Here is an 18,223-nt window from a genome sequence, read left to right on the forward strand (position 1 = left end):
AAAAGAAGGAAAAAAATATTAAAGAGGCAAAATAAGAAAAGAGAGAAAAGACACAAAAAAGAAGGAAAAAAAAATTATAAGAAGCAAAATAACAAAAGAGAGAAAAGACACAAAAAAGAAGGAAAAAAATATTAAAGAGGCAAAATAAGAAAAGAGAGAAAAGACACAAAAAAGAAGGAAAAAAATATTAAAGAAGCAAAATAAGAAAAAAAAAGAAAAGACACAAAAAAGAAGGAAAAAAAATATTAAAGAAGCAAAATAAGAAAAAAGAGAAAAGACACAAAAAAGAAGGAAAAAAAATATTAAAGAAGCAAAATAAGAAAAAAGAGAAAAGACACAAAAAAGAAGGAAAAAAATATTAAAGAGGCAAAATAAGAAAAGAGAGAAAAGACACAAAAAAGAAGGAAAAAAATATTAAAGAAGCAAAATAAGAAAAAAAAAGAAAAGACACAAAAAAGAAGGAAAAAAAATATTAAAGAAGCAAAATAAGAAAAAAGAGAAAAGACACAAAAAAGAAGGAAAAAAAATATTAAAGAAGCAAAATAAGAAAAAAGAGAAAAGACACAAAAAAGAAGGAAAAAAATATTAAAGAGGCAAAATAAGAAAAGAGAGAAAAGACACAAAAAAGAAGGAAAAAAATATTAAAGAAGCAAAATAAGAAAAAAAAAGAAAAGACACAAAAAAGAAGGAAAAAAATATTAAAGAGGCAAAATAAGAAAAGAGAGAAAAGACACAAAAAAGAAGGAAAAAAATATTAAAGAGGCAAAATAAGAAAAGAGAGAAAAGACACAAAAAAGAAGGAAAAAAATATTAAAGAGGCAAAATAAGAAAAGAGAGAAAAGACACAAAAAAGAAGGAAAAAAAATTATAAGAAGCAAAATAAGAAAAAAGAGAAAAGACACAAAAAAGAAGGAAAAAAATATTAAAGAAGCAAAATAAGAAAAGAGAGAAAAGACACAAAAAAGAAGGAAAAAAATATTAAAGAGGCAAAATAAGAAAAGAGAGAAAAGACACAAAAAAGAAGGAAAAAAATATTAAAGAGGCAAAATAAGAAAAGAGAGAAAAGACACAAAAAAGAAGGAAAAAAATATTAAAGAGGCAAAATAAGAAAAGAGAGAAAAGACACAAAAAAGAAGGAAAAAAAATATTAAAGAAGCAAAATAAGAAAAAAAAAGAAAAGACACAAAAAAGAAGGAAAAAAATATTAAAGAGGCAAAATAAGAAAAGAGAGAAAAGACACAAAAAAGAAGGAAAAAAATATTAAAGAGGCAAAATAAGAAAAGAGAGAAAAGACACAAAAAAGAAGGAAAAAAATATTAAAGAGGCAAAATAAGAAAAGAGAGAAAAGACACAAAAAAGAAGGAAAAAAAATTATAAGAAGCAAAATAAGAAAAAAGAGAAAAGACACAAAAAAGAAGGAAAAAAATATTAAAGAAGCAAAATAAGAAAAGAGAGAAAAGACACAAAAAAGAAGGAAAAAAATATTAAAGAGGCAAAATAAGAAAAGAGAGAAAAGACACAAAAAAGAAGGAAAAAAATATTAAAGAGGCAAAATAAGAAAAGAGAGAAAAGACACAAAAAAGAAGGAAAAAAATATTAAAGAGGCAAAATAAGAAAAGAGAGAAAAGACACAAAAAAGAAGGAAAAAAAATATTAAAGAAGCAAAATAAGAAAAAAAAAGAAAAGACACAAAAAAGAAGGAAAAAAATATTAAAGAGGCAAAATAAGAAAAGAGAGAAAAGACACAAAAAAGAAGGAAAAAAATATTAAAGAGGCAAAATAAGAAAAGAGAGAAAAGACACAAAAAAGAAGGAAAAAAAATTATAAGAAGCAAAATAAGAAAAAAGAGAAAAGACACAAAAAAGAAGGAAAAAAAATATTAAAGAAGCAAAATAAGAAAAGAGAGAAAAGACACAAAAAAGAAGGAAAAAAATATTAAAGAGGCAAAATAAGAAAAGAGAGAAAAGACACAAAAAAGAAGGAAAAAAAATTATAAGAAGCAAAATAACAAAAGAGAGAAAAGACACAAAAAAGAAGGAAAAAAATATTAGGTTCGCAATGACCAGCCGGTATATTTAGATGTATAACATACATACTTATCTCTGAATAATGGAAGAGAAAAAACAACGTAATTTATGATATTGTTGCGTGCATAAAGTTTTAAAAAATCACAATGTGACCGTAATGAAGATGAAAGGAAATTAAAGAGTCGAGTTAAATGAAATTGGAAGAAAAAGTGATGTGGAGAATTGATGCAACCGGTCATTTCGACCAGTTGGTACTTCTAATTTTAAATCTTTCATCGTCCTTCTCAATATTTTCCTGTAACATGTGGCCAACACGGCCTGACTATTTTAAGGCACGAACATGTGTTCCACAAAAAGGCACGCACAAAACAGCGGCTGTACAAATATGGCAATTTTATCTATAACACGCACCGTAACAGATAGCACGTGTAAAGAATGTCTAAATCCGTAAAATCGTATATCCCCACACACCCTCAAGCACTTTGGAATATATCAACCATTTACCAGACAAACATCGATGAATTTTTGAACGGTAAAATATGGCCCAATATAAGCTTGTTTGAAAGATTTAATGTCTATTGGAAAAAGTTTAGCCTCATTTTCTCCGGAAGTTGCCTAAATCATTTTAGCCAAATGAAAGAAGTTTAAAAATTATTTCAACCAGATGTTTGATATCAATGGAAATTCAGCAGCTTGAAGAAATCGATCGCGAAAGCAAGGCTTAATGCATTTAAAGGAAAAAGGACATTACTTTTTCGAGACTCACTAATGAACGTGATTGTTGTGCTCGAAAAGAGCAATCAGCAAAGTTTTTTAAGTGGAAAAATGCCCGTAAAATATTTCTATTTTTGCAGTTGCGCCATATTTCCTTGTACTCGAAATAAACCTTTGAGACACCCTGTAAGAGTAACAGGAAGGAACGTAACTCCGAGGAAGATTAACGATTATCCCGTAACTAAACTAGGAACGCTCTTATGTAAACTGAGGCATAGAATTAAAAAGTTAATTGCATTGTCCTAAAGTACATTTCAAGTAAAATTCTCCCTAGAGATAATAATTTATCTCCAATGGCGGCTCGTATACCAGCATTTGAGCAAAGAGAAGTTGTTTGATTAATTTCCCAAAAGAATTTATTGGAGTGAAATTCAAATAACTCTAGATTAAATTTTGATGCTACTTTTGAAATTTAATTTCCAAGGAAACGGCTGAAAGGGCACCAGCAAATGCAACTTTAATAAATTTGTATGAAATCTCTTTCGATTTCCAGGACTACATCTATTTATCTATTAATGAATGCTCTCTCATATCAATCGTTTCTAGAATAGACCCAATTAAATGCCATACAAAGTACACAGATAAGAAATTACCTGAATACATTATAATACATACTATATAATGTGTACATGTAGAACTAAACTTTCTTATCTTCCAGCTCCTGGTTAACTTTGCGTAAACACTCGTGGCAAAATATAGAATAATGTTTACTTTCCCAGATGATGGTAGAAGTTGTCTTTAAACAAACCTTAATTAACATTTCTGCAACAATGTCTTACATCACCTTAACATCACCGTAAATTTAGCTTATGCCGCAACGTAACCCATAAAAGTGGAAAGCATTAAATTTTTATTCCGGATTTATAGTAACTCAGCCTCTTAAGCCTTATGAACCATTAACCCTGTTTATCGCTTTCCAGATTTTTGCTAAAAGTCTGAATTTTCTTTTTAGTCAGTTAGCACAGGTTTGACTGTCGGTAATTTGCCCTGGATCTTTCAGATTTGGTGGGAAGTCCGGTTAAATTCGACAAGAGCGGGGACGGGTTAGCTCGGTATGATATCTTGAACTATCAGAGGTTTCCCAATTCATCTGGATATCATTACAAGGTACGTATGTAACTTACAAACCTAAAGCTTTTGGCCCTTTAATGAGGTATCGATATGAAAAATTTCCTGAATTTTTGCCAAATTTTCACCACTGGAGCTGAGAATATTTTGAAGTACAATTACTTCATTCGCATTTACGTAAATTGAAAAGTCTCCGAAGCTTGTAGAGCTTTTAGAGCTTCTGAGCTGTAAAATGGTATAATCAGGTTTAGACGCGACATAAACTTGAAAGCGATCCAGATAATTAAACCGAGCATTGACCGTTATAGTTGAAAATATTCTGAGGAGTAATTAGTGTATTTGCACGACTCAGAATGCTTGTTTTTAGCTCAGAAATCGAAGGTGTTTTATTCTGAGCGTAACTCTAGAGAATTTAATGGGGCCGAAGCAGTTAACTTTCAATAGCAATTCAGTTGATTAAATTGGGTTTTCACCACTTGAGCAGAGAGCAGATTCCTTGTTTGTACCTAGGAAATCGAATGAACCTAATTGAGGCTTCCCTACTTCAAAATATTCTGAGGTGTCCCTATCTGCTTATACTCATTTCTCAGAATACGTGTTTTAGTCTATAAATTGAAGGTATTTTCACCTGAATGCTATGATTTAACACATACCTTATGAGCTTCGCAATCGAGTCAAAATATAAGAGAGATTTACAGCATAAAGTAGGCACCAAATTTTTTTTTACAAGTGATAATTCACAAAATGGCAAAAGGCTGATAATTTATAATGATTACATGAAAATTGCACCGGAAAATTGAAGTAATATCGCTGGTTTTAGATCTCCTTAGTACTACATTTCAAAAGCTCCAAGACCTCAAATGAAATATCTGAGCTCATTATAGAATCCAAGTCGATTAAATTGACAAACAGCATCTCAGTAATTTAATAATTCCGTTCAAAACCTCCTACCTTCGAGCCCCAATGTTTTTTGATAAAAAAAAATATTAATAATAAATTAATCGCCTCGTTAAGTCGACGAGCCTGCACGAATGGAGTTCCGTTAGGTAATTGTCCTAATTTCTGAACTACTCAAAATGCATTATTGTTGAAAGTTGTGAAAGTTACAAAAACTAAATGAAACATTAAGTATGGAAGAGGTAATATCACGCACGAGCGGAAAGTTTGCAGGCCGAGTCGAGGGCGAGGTCTACGCGTTCGAGAGACTGCAGGAAATTAATGACTATTCTTAAACGAGTTTTAAACTATGCTTTCTCTAACACAGTCTATTTTATTAATTACGTTATGAATTGAAGTTAGTTTAATTACGAGTTGAACGGTATAATTTAAAAACACTGCAACGGAACCGTCATTGATGTTTGCCGAATCGCCTATGTCGCCGTATGACCTACATCCTAACTAGGGCGAGAATGAATTAATTCTACAATTAATATCACGTGCGGAGGGATACGTGCGGATGACAATTTCTCACATAGTATTATTAGATAAATCAGTTTTTTTTCCTTGTAAGCTAAATTTCGATTTGCAGCCATCGATTTTCTAAGATGTGGAATTCATGTACGATTCGAATTAGCAGAAAAGAGCAAAAATCTTTTCAATTTTGAGCAAATTGCTTTTCCAGATTAAGCCGTATTATTGGTACACCCTAATTAAATTGAATTTCCCCCGAGCATGCTTCAATTTTGGCCATGTTTGATTACCTTAGACGGTATCTGTGCTAATTAGGACTGACATATATTCAGAATTGAACTTAAATTTCCCCTTTTCCGATGCATCCCATTTCGATAATTTCGTATTCTCTAAGTAGCTGTAAAAAGGTGCCTTCCAACGGGGAAAAGTTACCCCTGGGCTTGTGCTTTAAACCCTTTCCGCCCCAAAATTATAACTATTAGTGTTCGGAGCAAATTTGTAGATCAAGAGCTTTAGTCCTAAGTCAATACGTGCGGTTTATTGTGACAAGCAAAGTTCTGGCAGAGAGTTTCTAACAGTTTATTGGCTCAGCGTCTTAAAAATTTATAGACAAACAGCCTTAATGATCACTAAGATTGTTTCCACTCCCCTTGGATTCCTCTTCGAAAAGATCGGAGATTTAATATCCTAAAACACCATCTGATAAACGCACTTTCTATTTGCTCTTCTCATCATATTCGATGACTTTACCGGAAGAGTCAAAAGTCAATTTGAAGGTGGAATTGAATTTCGCCTCCCATCTCTCGTCGTCTTGGGGCCTTCGACCTATCAGCCACATTGCGCCTAACGAACCGATCATATTGGAAATCCACATGAATAGTTTTATGTATGATTTTCTACTTTAATTGAGGATCAATTATTTATCCTTTCTTTTCCTTCTCTTTCAGGTTGTAGGAAAGTGGTTCAGTTCGCTACAGCTACAGCACGAATCACTCATATTTGATCACAACGTTCCCGACACCCCGATGTCAGTTTGCTCTCTACCGTGCGATGTTGGAATGATCAAGAAACAACAGGTAAACCGCTAGATATTAACCTATGGGGATTTCAGGATTTTCCACCGTTTAATTTTTCGAAATGCACGGATTAAAAACGAAATCGTCTCTTTCTGTTCTAGAAAAATAAGTGTCACAACTGGGCTCCGTACCATAACCATCCTTCGAAATGGAAAAAAATTACGAATATTGCAAATCAGTAATCGTCAGGTATTGTAAAATCGAAATGCGCGGATTTAAAACATTTTTTCCGTCGATTGACTGCCACAAAGTCGTTCGCACGTGAACAAAATCGTTCGTTAATGATCCTCATTAATGCACGAATATCCGTTAACGCACCATTTTGAGCGCGTTGCGAATGGATTGATGCAACTTAGACTGCTTGCGTCTGACCCATCACAGCAGCTACAGTCGACACGTGATAGATGTCAATCATGTGCGATCCCTCCAATCTTTCGCATAGGGATATTTAAGTTCGAACTGAAGTACGAATCCGCTCGGAGGAACCAGTGCTCAGTGAAGGACTTTAAAAATTAGAGAAGAAATGCGTGCCTATACGCTGCAGGCGACGGAATAATGTTATAAATATCGCGTATATTGATAAACGATTAATATCTCGGTCATTAATCGTCGTCATTAATGACCTCGGTCATTAAACAACTATTACAATAAAATATCCCTCAATCATCTTTGTAGCGCGAGATTTTGCCAGGGAGAGCTCGTAAGGGACGACACACTTATGACATAAAAGGCTTTCCCTTTGGGCAATATTTATGGGGTATTTCGGTGATTTTTCAACAAGCTGACGTATTTCGAAATTCATTGTAAAAAGCCCTGGAATAAACACCCTATATAAAAAAAACATAGCTTAGTTTTTTGCTTATCATTATATGCTCATTTAATAAAGGCGAACTTAAAATTTGGTTTATACAGGGTGTCCCGAAATTAAAGCACCATATTTAAACAACGTAAATTAGGTCAAAAAATAACACCAAAACTTTAAATAAAACAATGTCGGAAAATGCTTCCTTAATGAGGTATGCCTCTTTAAAGACGTAACTCTGATGATGGTAATTTTGAAATATTTCCAAAACGGTGCAAGATAACTTTATGAAATTTGGTACGATTTTATACCTTATAAGCCTCAATTGACTGATGTGGCTGAATGGAAATTATTTCGTCAGAGGCGTGCTGCACGGGTAGTGTCGGGGTTAAAAAATGCTAGATTTTTTTTATGTGCCCCATTTTTTAGTTGCTGATGCAAAATTATGAAACCATATACGCTTCCAGAAAAAAAAGACACTCTTGGTTCACGATGCTAGGACGCTTCGTTTTCGAATAAAATGAATTTAAACATTACAATGCATGACAAATACAAATGATGCTTAAAGCGATATTTTATTAAACACATCAAAACGATTAAACAATAATAAAAAACGAACAAGAAATTTAAATGACGCACTTTCAAAGTAAGTTTTCAAATAAGTTTCCGTTTTGTTGGATACACAGTCTAGATCGTTTTTTTATGCTCTGGGAGGCACGGGAAATTTGAAACGTATTTTCTTTTATTTGATTAGCAGCTAAGTTGATTCTATCCAACAGTTCTTCCCTCGTGTTTATTTCTGTGGCATAGATTATGCTACACATAAAGCCCCAAAAAAAATAATCCAGGGGATTAAGGTCAGGTGATCGAGGGGGCCAGGTTATTGGACTACCTCTTCCTATCCACCTGCCTGGAAACTTTTCATCAAGCCAATTTTTCACGTTATTTCCAAAGTGAGCTGGTGCCCCATCTTGTTGATAATACATTTGCAATCGGGTATGCAATGGTATATCTTCTAATAGGCCTGCCAGCTCATTTTGAAGAAAATGTAAATAGTGTTGTGCTGTTAACCGGTTTGGAAATACAACTGGTCCTATTAATCTATTTCCTATGATACCTGCCCAAATGTTGACAGAAAACCTATGCTGAAAATGTGTTCTCCTTACGACTTTTGGATTTTCATACTCCCAATAATGTGTGTTATGGATGTTAAATGCTTTGTCTCTCGTAAAACTAGCCTCATCAGACCACAAGATATTATGTAAAACATTTTGGTGATTCAAAACCCACTGGCAAAAATTCATCCTAACTGTAAAATCTTCCTCTCGTAAGTCTTGAACCCTTTTATAGTGAAAGGGATGCAATCCCTGCATCCGAGTCATTCTTCCTATCTAAAAATTAATATTCGAAATAACTGTTTATCTGTTGTTATTTTAACGACTGTATTTACGATCGATTTTGGTATGTTTGTAATGTTTTCAAGCGTTCTTAGAGAAATTTGAGGATTTTCTTCTATTCGATTAAGCACATCCTCGAAATCGTAATCTACTGTAGGTCTTCCTTGGCCTCGAGAACGTTGAAAAGAACCACATTCGATTAAATTTCTATGTACTCGACTAAAAACAGATCGAAAAGGTATTCTTCTTCTCGGGTACCTCCTTCTGTACTCTTCTACGGCGGCTCGCGAATTACCATTACAGAACCCATAAATAAAATGAATATCGGCAAGCTCCCTACTTGAAAATTTCTCCATTTTTCACTAACAGCTTAATAATGACACAAAGAAACTCCCCAACAGAATAAATATAAACATCAAATTGACAGTCAACATTGTTTAATATTTCGTAGCTTACTATTAAGTTTTCACAGAAAGTAAATCATTTGTATTTGTCATGCATTGTAATGTTTAAATTCATTTTATTCGAAAACGAAGCGTCCTAGCATCGTGAACCAAGAGTGTCTTTTTTTTCTGGAAGCGTATATGGTTTCATAATTTTGCATCAGCAACTAAAAAATGGGGCACATAAAAAAAATCTAGCATTTTTTAACCCCGACACTACCCGTGCAGCACGCCTCTGACGAAATAATTTCCATTCAGCCACATCAGTCAATTGAGGCTTATAAGGTATAAAATCGTACCAAATTTCATAAAGTTATCTTGCACCGTTTTGGAAATATTTCAAAATTACCATCATCAGAGTTACGTCTTTAAAGAGGCATACCTCATTAAGGAAGCATTTTCCGACATTGTTTTATTTAAAGTTTTGGTGTTATTTTTTGACCTAATTTACGTTGTTTAAATATGGTGCTTTAATTTCGGGACACCCTGTATAAGAAAATCCCGAGTTTAGTTTGTCCGTGTTTAGAAATTCAGATGGGCTACTTGCTATTCGCATATTTATGCGATACCTCGTTTAAGATTAGTTTAAGCTTTGAACGCGGCCAATCACGTTTAGGGTTTTATTAGAATTATTGAGGCTCTACGAAAAAGCTCCCTTTAAGCTCGCATGAAGTCGCAAGAAAAAAACCTTACATTAATTTCTTCTCTTAACTGCCATAATTCAAGGGTTTATGACGCTCATTTAGCGGAACTTCTGAGGTGCTTTGTTAAGTCTTTTGAAAGTTTATATTGCATTGCTTAAGGTTAAACAGCGAGGTTGTTCTACCTTTGGAACGATATGTTGAAGAACTTTATAAATTAGACCTGCAAAGTCGAGGAATTGTGCAACGCTTTTTTCCTTTTCTGCACGTCAAGTATCCGATTGGTCGTTAGCTCTGCGCCCTTCGTGGTACATATCTCTCAGGTTTTAAACGAATGATATTTCACGTGTTATTAAATCGAGAACCAAAGTTGAACAAACGGAAATGGTATTTATTTGAGTGCACGTAGAAGCTCAAGACTCATACAACAGACGTTTGAGGAGAATTCAGTATCGCCCTTTAATTTCGAATTATATTTTACACCAAATAAAACATCTTTCTCCAAAGAAAAAGTCAGGGTAATTTATATTCCTGCGGTCATCCTAGTCACCTTCAGAAGTCGCTGAAGGAATATTCGAGCGATATATCTGAGAATTTTCTCCTCCATTTGAATTTTATAGTTTATGTGCTCCGGTTGCAGCATTGCGTGGAGAATATGAATCATTGATGCAAAAATGAAGTTTTAATATTTCTACGTGGAATGCCAGCGGTTCAATCAATGACGCTGACTGAGGCTGTTACACCTCAAAGACGAGATAACCTTCAAGGGAAGTTAACATCGAGACCTGAAGAGAATTCTTGGACGGTAGTGGAACGAACATGTAGGAAAAACCAAAAAAAGATTTCTACAGTGCGACGTTGCCAGTTATATAAAAAAAGTAATAGCAACTCCGATATATTAAATAGGGCATCTTATATGTTCGTTTTCAGGTTCCCTACTTTGATTTGATCATTCTTAATTAATTATTAATTCGATGCATGTCTCTAGCGGTTTTCAAAATATTAATTTTTTTCATCGAAATAAAATATCTCGTACAACGCGATTTGATTCACAAAAAAAATTGAACATTCGGAAGGTGTGCCAGGATAGTCTGCCTTGCACGGGGTGGCCCAAAATTAATGCTTTTACGGTTAAAGGCCAAAGCGCGTTCTCAACAAAACACCTTGTAAATTAGGAAGAACGCTGTGCGGTAATTAAATTTTCTTTTAAAACGGCGTATCATGCTCCTACGCCTAAACCATCACATTTGATCAGTAAACAATGTTTTGTGTATTGCCTCTGAGCATTGGATTATAATTACGGCTCTGCCCGACGTGGCTCTGGAATGCCACTATAGTCGAAAACTATGAAATTGCTCAAACAATTTGACAGGTAGAGCGGTTGTGAATGTCCATTTGCGCGTTTAAACGGACACAAATAATGCTATTAATTATGGAAAAAGTTCGCATCGTCCTAAATGTCGAATTGTAACTAAAACTTACACAAAGGACGTGACAACGCGATTAACCTTTACATTAAAAGCTCAAAATGACCGCCATTGGATCCCAAGCACTTCAAAAAGCGCACATTTATAGACTGATTTGCAACTCCCTCGAATTTCGTTGCCTCAAGCTTGCGAATGCAGATGGTCACACAATGGCGCAATTCCTTTCGAACGTTTATTGATGCGATATAAGCTTGTTCTTTTATATTACCTCAAAAACTAAAATCAAGCGGATTAAAACTGGAAAATCTGGCAGCCCAATTTCATGGGCCCAAAACGCCTGAAGCAAAGGCAATTGAACACTCCCAAGCGGTTCCTTGATACCTTTTAGCTGCAATGAGACGATGCGCCGTTCAGATGGGATCGGCAATTGCGACATTTTTCTAGTGTTAGACTTTCTAAAAAAATTTCCAATTTCTACCCGCTGAATTTAACGGCTAAGCAAAAATACTCAAAGGAATATATAACCTAAAAATCAAATAATATACAGGGGATCCCGTTCATTATGTTGGAGTTACTACCGCTATTTCGTGTCAAAGTCGCACTGCAGGAAATTTTTTTGATTGGTCGAATAAGAACATGAACCCGGTTTCCCGAAATGTCCAATCCACCATGGATCATGAATCACCCCGTACACTTTGCAACTCAGTAGAGCCGAAAAATTCTCCTAACGCACATTTGGCGTGTTAATGTGCTACCATGCGAAAATCGCAAGGCATGGGTTCGAACAGCACGGCGTCCCATATAAGTGTCCAAAAACTTTAACTTCCCGAAAGGGCTTCAGGGACGACTCATCGAAAACTTTTGGACTTTACCGAGTTGCAGAAAGCCCAGCTGCACCTTGGAATCTACCCGAAGATTTATTAAATTGAAGTTACCTCACTCCAAAGTCTCACATACCGTGCGGCTCTAAATTCCAAAAACTTTTTAACAATTTTTTTTTAATTGAAACTTAGTCGAGCGATATCTCAAATTAAAAATTTTCCAAAATTACGTTGTTCGGTGTAATGCGATTCGAAATTTATTGATGCGTTTTTGAGAAAAAAGCTATAAATTTCATAAAATACGCAATAAAAACTCAGTTAAATGGCGTGTAACCAATAAAAAAACTTGTTTGTTGATGGGAAATTGCCTTATTTTGGATTTTGTGCTCAGAGCCTTTCGTTTGAAAGGGAAAACAAAAAATAATAAAATAATAAATAAACATAGCCACACTAAGAACTATTTGTGAGCATAAAATGGAAAATAAATGAGTTTCCTATCAACGAAAAATGTTTTTCATCATTTACGTGCTGTTTAACTGAGTTTGTAATGCATGTTTTTATGAAATTTATAGCTGTTTTCTTCAAAAACTAAACAATAGATTTTGATTCGAATTACACTATTAAAGGTAGTTTTGGGAGACCTTTGATTTTGGACCTGCATGGTAGAAGGCAAGTTGGAATTAAACTGAGAGCCATCGAAGGCGACGGCCCTTCATCAATCATTCATCTCAGACTTATGAATTTGTCTTCATATGGGATTAAGAGTAGTCTGATCGATTTTGAAATTTTCCAAAATATGTAGTCAGTTAGAGATCTGAAAAGTTTTACTAAATACATAATTAATCAACTAGACCGAAAAACGCAAATTTTTCGGATCTGAACGATTAACCACACACGACATTTTACATTCCCATTGCCACAGGTTTGTTCTGATTCCACCTTTTTTCCTCTATTTACAGGGCGATACGTGTTGTTGGATTTGCGACAAATGTGAGGAATATGAATATGTGTACGACGAGTTTACTTGCAAAGACTGCGGACACGGATATTGGCCTTATCCAGACAAAACTGCATGTTACCAATTAGAAATTAAGCATATGAGGTGGAATACTGTTTACGCCATCGTTCCGGCAACTTTCTCTTGCTTGGGAATTCTTTGCACCCTAATTGTTATTGGTAAGTTTACGGTTGCTGAGTTTTAAAGGGACATTAATAAGCTTCTCCCAACTTAATTAGCATAATTTATCCGCTCCTTGTATTTTTTCCCGGGGGGTCTTAATTGAGCCTTAATTTATACCGATCACTCGAGAGCCATTCTCCAGATAATTAACATCTTAAATCGTAATCTGACAAGATAACATTCGACCGAGCCCCTGTTTTTCCGGTCGCCTTTCATTTGAGGGAGATTCTTTGGTACTTTTTCGATTTTCTGGCAGAGTTTTGCGGGAGTACAAAGCAAGTCTCATTTTAAAACAAAAGGCCGAATGTTTACGAGTTGTTGAAGAATCTCCTTGATCTCAATTTATAAAGCTTTTCTTAAATAAAATGTCAGATTTACTCGAAATATTTCTAAAAGTTTCTCTTTAAATGCCTTTTTTATTTGCCATTCACGAAGCGTAGGAAATTAAAAACCATCAAATTTACATTACTCAAAATGCCCGACATTTAAAGAATGTTGAATTAACTAAACAATGGAACAATGAATTCGTCCGCTACATAATCACGTCATAATTGCCACTCCATTATCGACTGAAAGCCTTCCTGTTTGAAATCCAATAAAGGACGACGTATAATACCTCGAAATGTCCTAAATAGAAACGACCTATTCGGGTTACATATTGCATGCTAAACGTCAGGAAGACAATGCCTCACCTTTACGTTAATACATTCTTGTGCTATTAAAATTTTGCTTTCCAGGTCTATTCATCAAACACAACGATACCCCGCTAGTGCGGGCTTCCGGGAGAGAACTAAGCTACTTGTTGCTATTTGGAATTTTGCTCTGCTACCTGAATACTTTTGTCATACTAGCCAAGCCATCTGATATAGTTTGCATAATTCAGAGAATAGGAATTTCAGTTGGTTTTGCTATCATTTACGCAGCTTTGCTCACAAAAACGAACAGGATATCCAGGATTTTCGACTCCGCATCCAAATCTGCCAAGAGGCCTAATTTTATCAGTCCCAAATCTCAGCTTTGCATTGCGTGCATCCTAATTTCTATACAAGTTGTTATCACGGTATTTTGGATGGTTTTGGACACACCTGGAACCAAGTCGCATTTCCCCACCAGGAAAACCGTAAGTGTTCTTTGGAAATTTAAATTGCATATGCAAGGCTTTTCCATTCTAGGTAATCCTCAAATGCAACATGCAGGCAAAGTCGTTCCTTTTCTCTCAACTGTACAATATGTTGCTCATTACGTCCTGCACTGTTTATGCAGTTAAAACCAGGAAAATTCCGGAGAACTTTAACGAATCTAAATTCATCGGGTTTACCATGTACACGACCTGTATCATATGGCTAGCTTTTCTCCCCATTTATTTCGGAACAGGAGACGCGTATGAAGTAAGTGCTTAATTCGTAATAATCTCTATAGGACATGATAGGATACGTCACATATTTTCTAAAGCCCCAATTTGGTTCAGGCCCTTAAGCAAGTCTCGGCAAGTGCTTGAATTTGCACGTAATGTTTGCGAAATTCTATGGACTTTCATTCCAGAAGTTTGGAAAGCCACATATACGTAACCAGGTTAGATGTTCAAAACTTAAGCGAGTTAGTGTTGTGATGTGTTTGCCGGGGATAATATTGTTGACCGCCTGCTTCCATTAAAAACCGTTTTCGTTGATTCAGCTTGAAAAGTTCTGAAATATTTCTGCTCCAGTTGAAACACGAATTAACGAATAACGTACAGGTCAACTTCTAAAAACATTTCCACTGGTTTGCATTCATTTGCGTCAATTACGTTGTCTAATTATACAGGAATAATTAAAAATTTAACGAGTACTGCTATCGTTTCGAACCTAGTTTTTCGAGGCATTTTCCTTTGTGATGGAAATTGTACTGTCAAAATATTTTTCTCGAACGCAGCTTATTAAAAGTTCGTGCATTCAACTTTTTTCCTTTGAATAAGGATTTTTAAAAAGTTAAATAGCAAATTTAAGAACTGAAATTCGAAACAATTATCTGCGGAAAAAGTTAGTGCAATAATTTTATTCTTCATTAAAAAGTTAAGCGAGCCGAACGAAAGCATCTTTGCCGGAATTAGATTGTTGCTTTCAAAATGTAAATTCATAAAAATAATCGTTTTTTCCCTTAAAAGTGGAGCATTTCAAGCTGAAAAGATTGAGGCAAATATGCAAATAACAAATAAAACTTTCGAAGAACGAGGACTAAAACAAAGTCGAACTCAAAAGCAAAACCGCGGCTCTTAAACACGCTTAAACGAATAGGCGAACCCTTAAATTTTATAAATTAAGGTTTTATCCTCTAAAAGGCTGTTTCATTGCTTCCTTCTACATTATTAAATTTCTACACTTCCTTAATTGGTTTTGCGACTTGCTGTAAATCTCTTTACAGCCTCCTTTAAGGTCCTTTAGTAGCCAGAGTATAATAAAACAGACTATACATGTATAACCATCATTAGTGCATCTTCAATAACAAGTTCTCAAGACTTGCAAAGAGAAGCTTAGAACCAGCCACAAGTCAATGTCCAGTCTGAAATATCAATGTTGAAGTGAAGATTTACTGACTATTTTTAGTTCCAGATTCAAATCATGACTCTCTGCGTGTCAACCAGCATGAATGCCACGGTGGCTTTAGTGTGCTTCTACTCTCCAAAAGTGTACATAATCGTATTCCACCCAGATAAGAACGTAAGGAAACTAACTATGAATAGTGCTGCGTATAAGAAATACAATGCTCAACCCTCCACGTCCTATGCGACATCATCTACGTCGATGAAAGGTAAGTGTTAAAATTTAACACTTTAAGGAAGTAGTTCAGTGGCTCTAATTCTGCAATGAAGAGAATAAAGGGGCAAAGTAAAAGAGAATTAGTTAACTGTCCTCGCAGATATTGATGAAAATTTTTCATGTTGGCGTGCCGTGGCACGTTAAATTTGTTTCACGGTGAATGCGCTACGATCTAAAGGTTAATTTAACTAAACGTCAAGACAAATATATAACCATTATCCAAATCGCTACTAACCCGCCTTTATTAAATAAATTATTTCTCTGATTGCCCCATTTTCCGCTATCGCACGCTCAGCCTTAAGGATCAAAGTCTATAAAAGAAGAAAATCATTATCCTTATGGCGGGAAAATTGAAATGCGTAGAGGTGAGAAGAGGGGAAAACAACCCTTCTCAATCAAGCGTTGGGTATTTTTGACACCTAAAGGTTAGCTAGTGCATTATCAATTCCGTTACATTACAGTCTAAAAGGTACAGCGGATGTCAATAATACAGCAGCGCTGGGACGATTCAACTTTACCAGAATTTTCCCTCTTTTGAGACTCAGATCCAAAGAAATTTAAGTGTGAAGCCGATAAATTGCTTTAAGAGGGTGGTCTAGCTTGAACGTCTCAAAATAAGCACGTTTTCAAAAAATGTTTTTCCAAAAAATATTCCATGTAATTGGGCAAACTTTTTTTTAGAAAGGTATGATTGAGAAAAAGATTTTTTTATAATTTAAAAATATATATTTATTTATATATAAAATTACTTTCACATCGATCAAAAAGATATTAGCTCTGCTGGCACGGGTAATTCCGGTCCCCTTAGGTATCCGAACATCGAAAGAGATTTTAAATCTCGTCGTATAATAAAATTGTAAATAAAGTCGCCATCCTTAGTGCCAAAATTTTTAAATTCCTCTGTAAATTAACAAAACAGCGGCGTTGCTTACAGAAGTCAAAGAAAGGACACGTTTCCTTACGCTATACACTGGTGGCCAAAAGTAAATTGACAAATACATTTTTTTTAATTTACTAAGTAAGAGAAACAATAATCTTATCCTTTTTTTTAATGATATAATTATTCGCTCTAGATAAATAATGTTCGTAACTTAAACAAATGTTTTACAAAAAAATATATGTAAAATTAAAATATAAATTATTATGTGGACAAAAATAAATTGACAATTCTTTTAAATAACAAAAAAAACAAACCAAAAAATAAATACACTCTGTTAGGATCAAAATTTTAACATGATTGAGGTATTCTGCGTAAATATGCTGAGTATTGTGTTAAATTTTGAAGTCGATACGTTCAGCCCTTCGTGACTAACCACCTGCGCCACGTGTAGAAATGCCGTTTTGCGAAAAACTAGTTCAAAATTTTCAAATAAAAAACTCGTAAAAAATTACTTTCACAACTAACCGGCAATGCCGGGACCATACGTGAGTTCCTCCTCTGCATCGAAAAAATCATCTTCAGCTGCTCTGACCTCATTTTGACGATGCGAGTCCTTTCGAGGCATCGGAGCTACGCTGGTCAGCTCGGTGAACGCAATTGTGGCGGTACTCACGAACGAAACGTAAAATTTCTGAACCAAGTACCCCCCCCCCACATGAAAAAAAAAAATTTCCTTCATGTTCGTTCAAAACAAAACCAAAATTTGCAAGCAAATTTGCTTCAGAAATGTTATTTTATTAATAGGTGCATTAAGCCAAATCTTGGACACGCTGCGTAATCCTTTCTGTACCATCACCAATCGGTTATAATTTGTAATGTTACTACCTACATAATCTAGGCAAATACACGCAAGATAGTCCAGGATACGCTCTTTCCGACAATATTTTGATCTGCATTGTCCTGCTATAAAAGGGCCAAGGGTCAAAGTTGACTTAACTAAATTTGAATTGACGTAAATTGACTTGGTCGGTTCCAAACTAGCCTCGCCTGAGGTCCTAAAAATTGCAAATTTCCAGGCACCCCATGTGAGACAATCCCAATGGAACGTGTGGTGGCGGCTACCCCCTCTCGAAGCTCATGTGCAGGCGTTCAAACTGAGCCTTTAGAATCCGCTGAACCGTCAGATGCCATGTCGCTTCTCTGAGAATCACAGAGTAAGTTTTTTCCAGCAAAAGTGTTAAACAATAAAACTCCTCGAGCCGGCAGGAAACAATTTTTCCTTGATCTCGTCGTTTCTTCCTTTCCAATCGTAAATTTTTATTGCAGAAAAACTAATGATTGGAAAGGGAATAAATCTACGCGCAATAACCCTTTGATTTTATTAGTATTTCTCCTTTTGCGATCTGTGCTGTATACGTATTCGAATAATTTTCCGACCAATTACGTTAAAATACGCTTAAGGAAGGTAATGGGAAACGACAT

At 35.0% G+C, this 18,223-nt stretch overlaps 1 protein-coding gene across 7 annotated transcripts in view; it reads left to right on the top strand.

Annotated features, from left to right (window-relative positions):
* mGluR (metabotropic Glutamate Receptor) overlaps positions 1-18,223 on the top strand; it is a 105,260-nt gene that overhangs the window by 84,134 nt on the left and 2,903 nt on the right. For all 7 annotated transcript variants that reach the window (XM_066299349.1, XM_066299352.1, XM_066299350.1 and 4 more), the window contains 7 exons: positions 3,802-3,908; positions 6,227-6,355; positions 12,846-13,062; positions 13,804-14,186; positions 14,239-14,454; positions 15,649-15,853; positions 17,818-17,955. In XM_066299349.1, the coding sequence (XP_066155446.1) occupies positions 3,802-3,908; positions 6,227-6,355; positions 12,846-13,062; positions 13,804-14,186; positions 14,239-14,454; positions 15,649-15,853; positions 17,818-17,945 (1,385 nt within the window). In that variant the 3' untranslated portion in view covers positions 17,946-17,955. The remainder of the gene's footprint in view (positions 1-3,801; positions 3,909-6,226; positions 6,356-12,845; positions 13,063-13,803; positions 14,187-14,238; positions 14,455-15,648; positions 15,854-17,817; positions 17,956-18,223) is intronic.

This window comes from Euwallacea fornicatus, chromosome 33, assembly GCF_040115645.1.
Source record: "Euwallacea fornicatus isolate EFF26 chromosome 33, ASM4011564v1, whole genome shotgun sequence".
Classification (NCBI taxonomy): domain Eukaryota; kingdom Metazoa; phylum Arthropoda; class Insecta; order Coleoptera; family Curculionidae; genus Euwallacea; species Euwallacea fornicatus.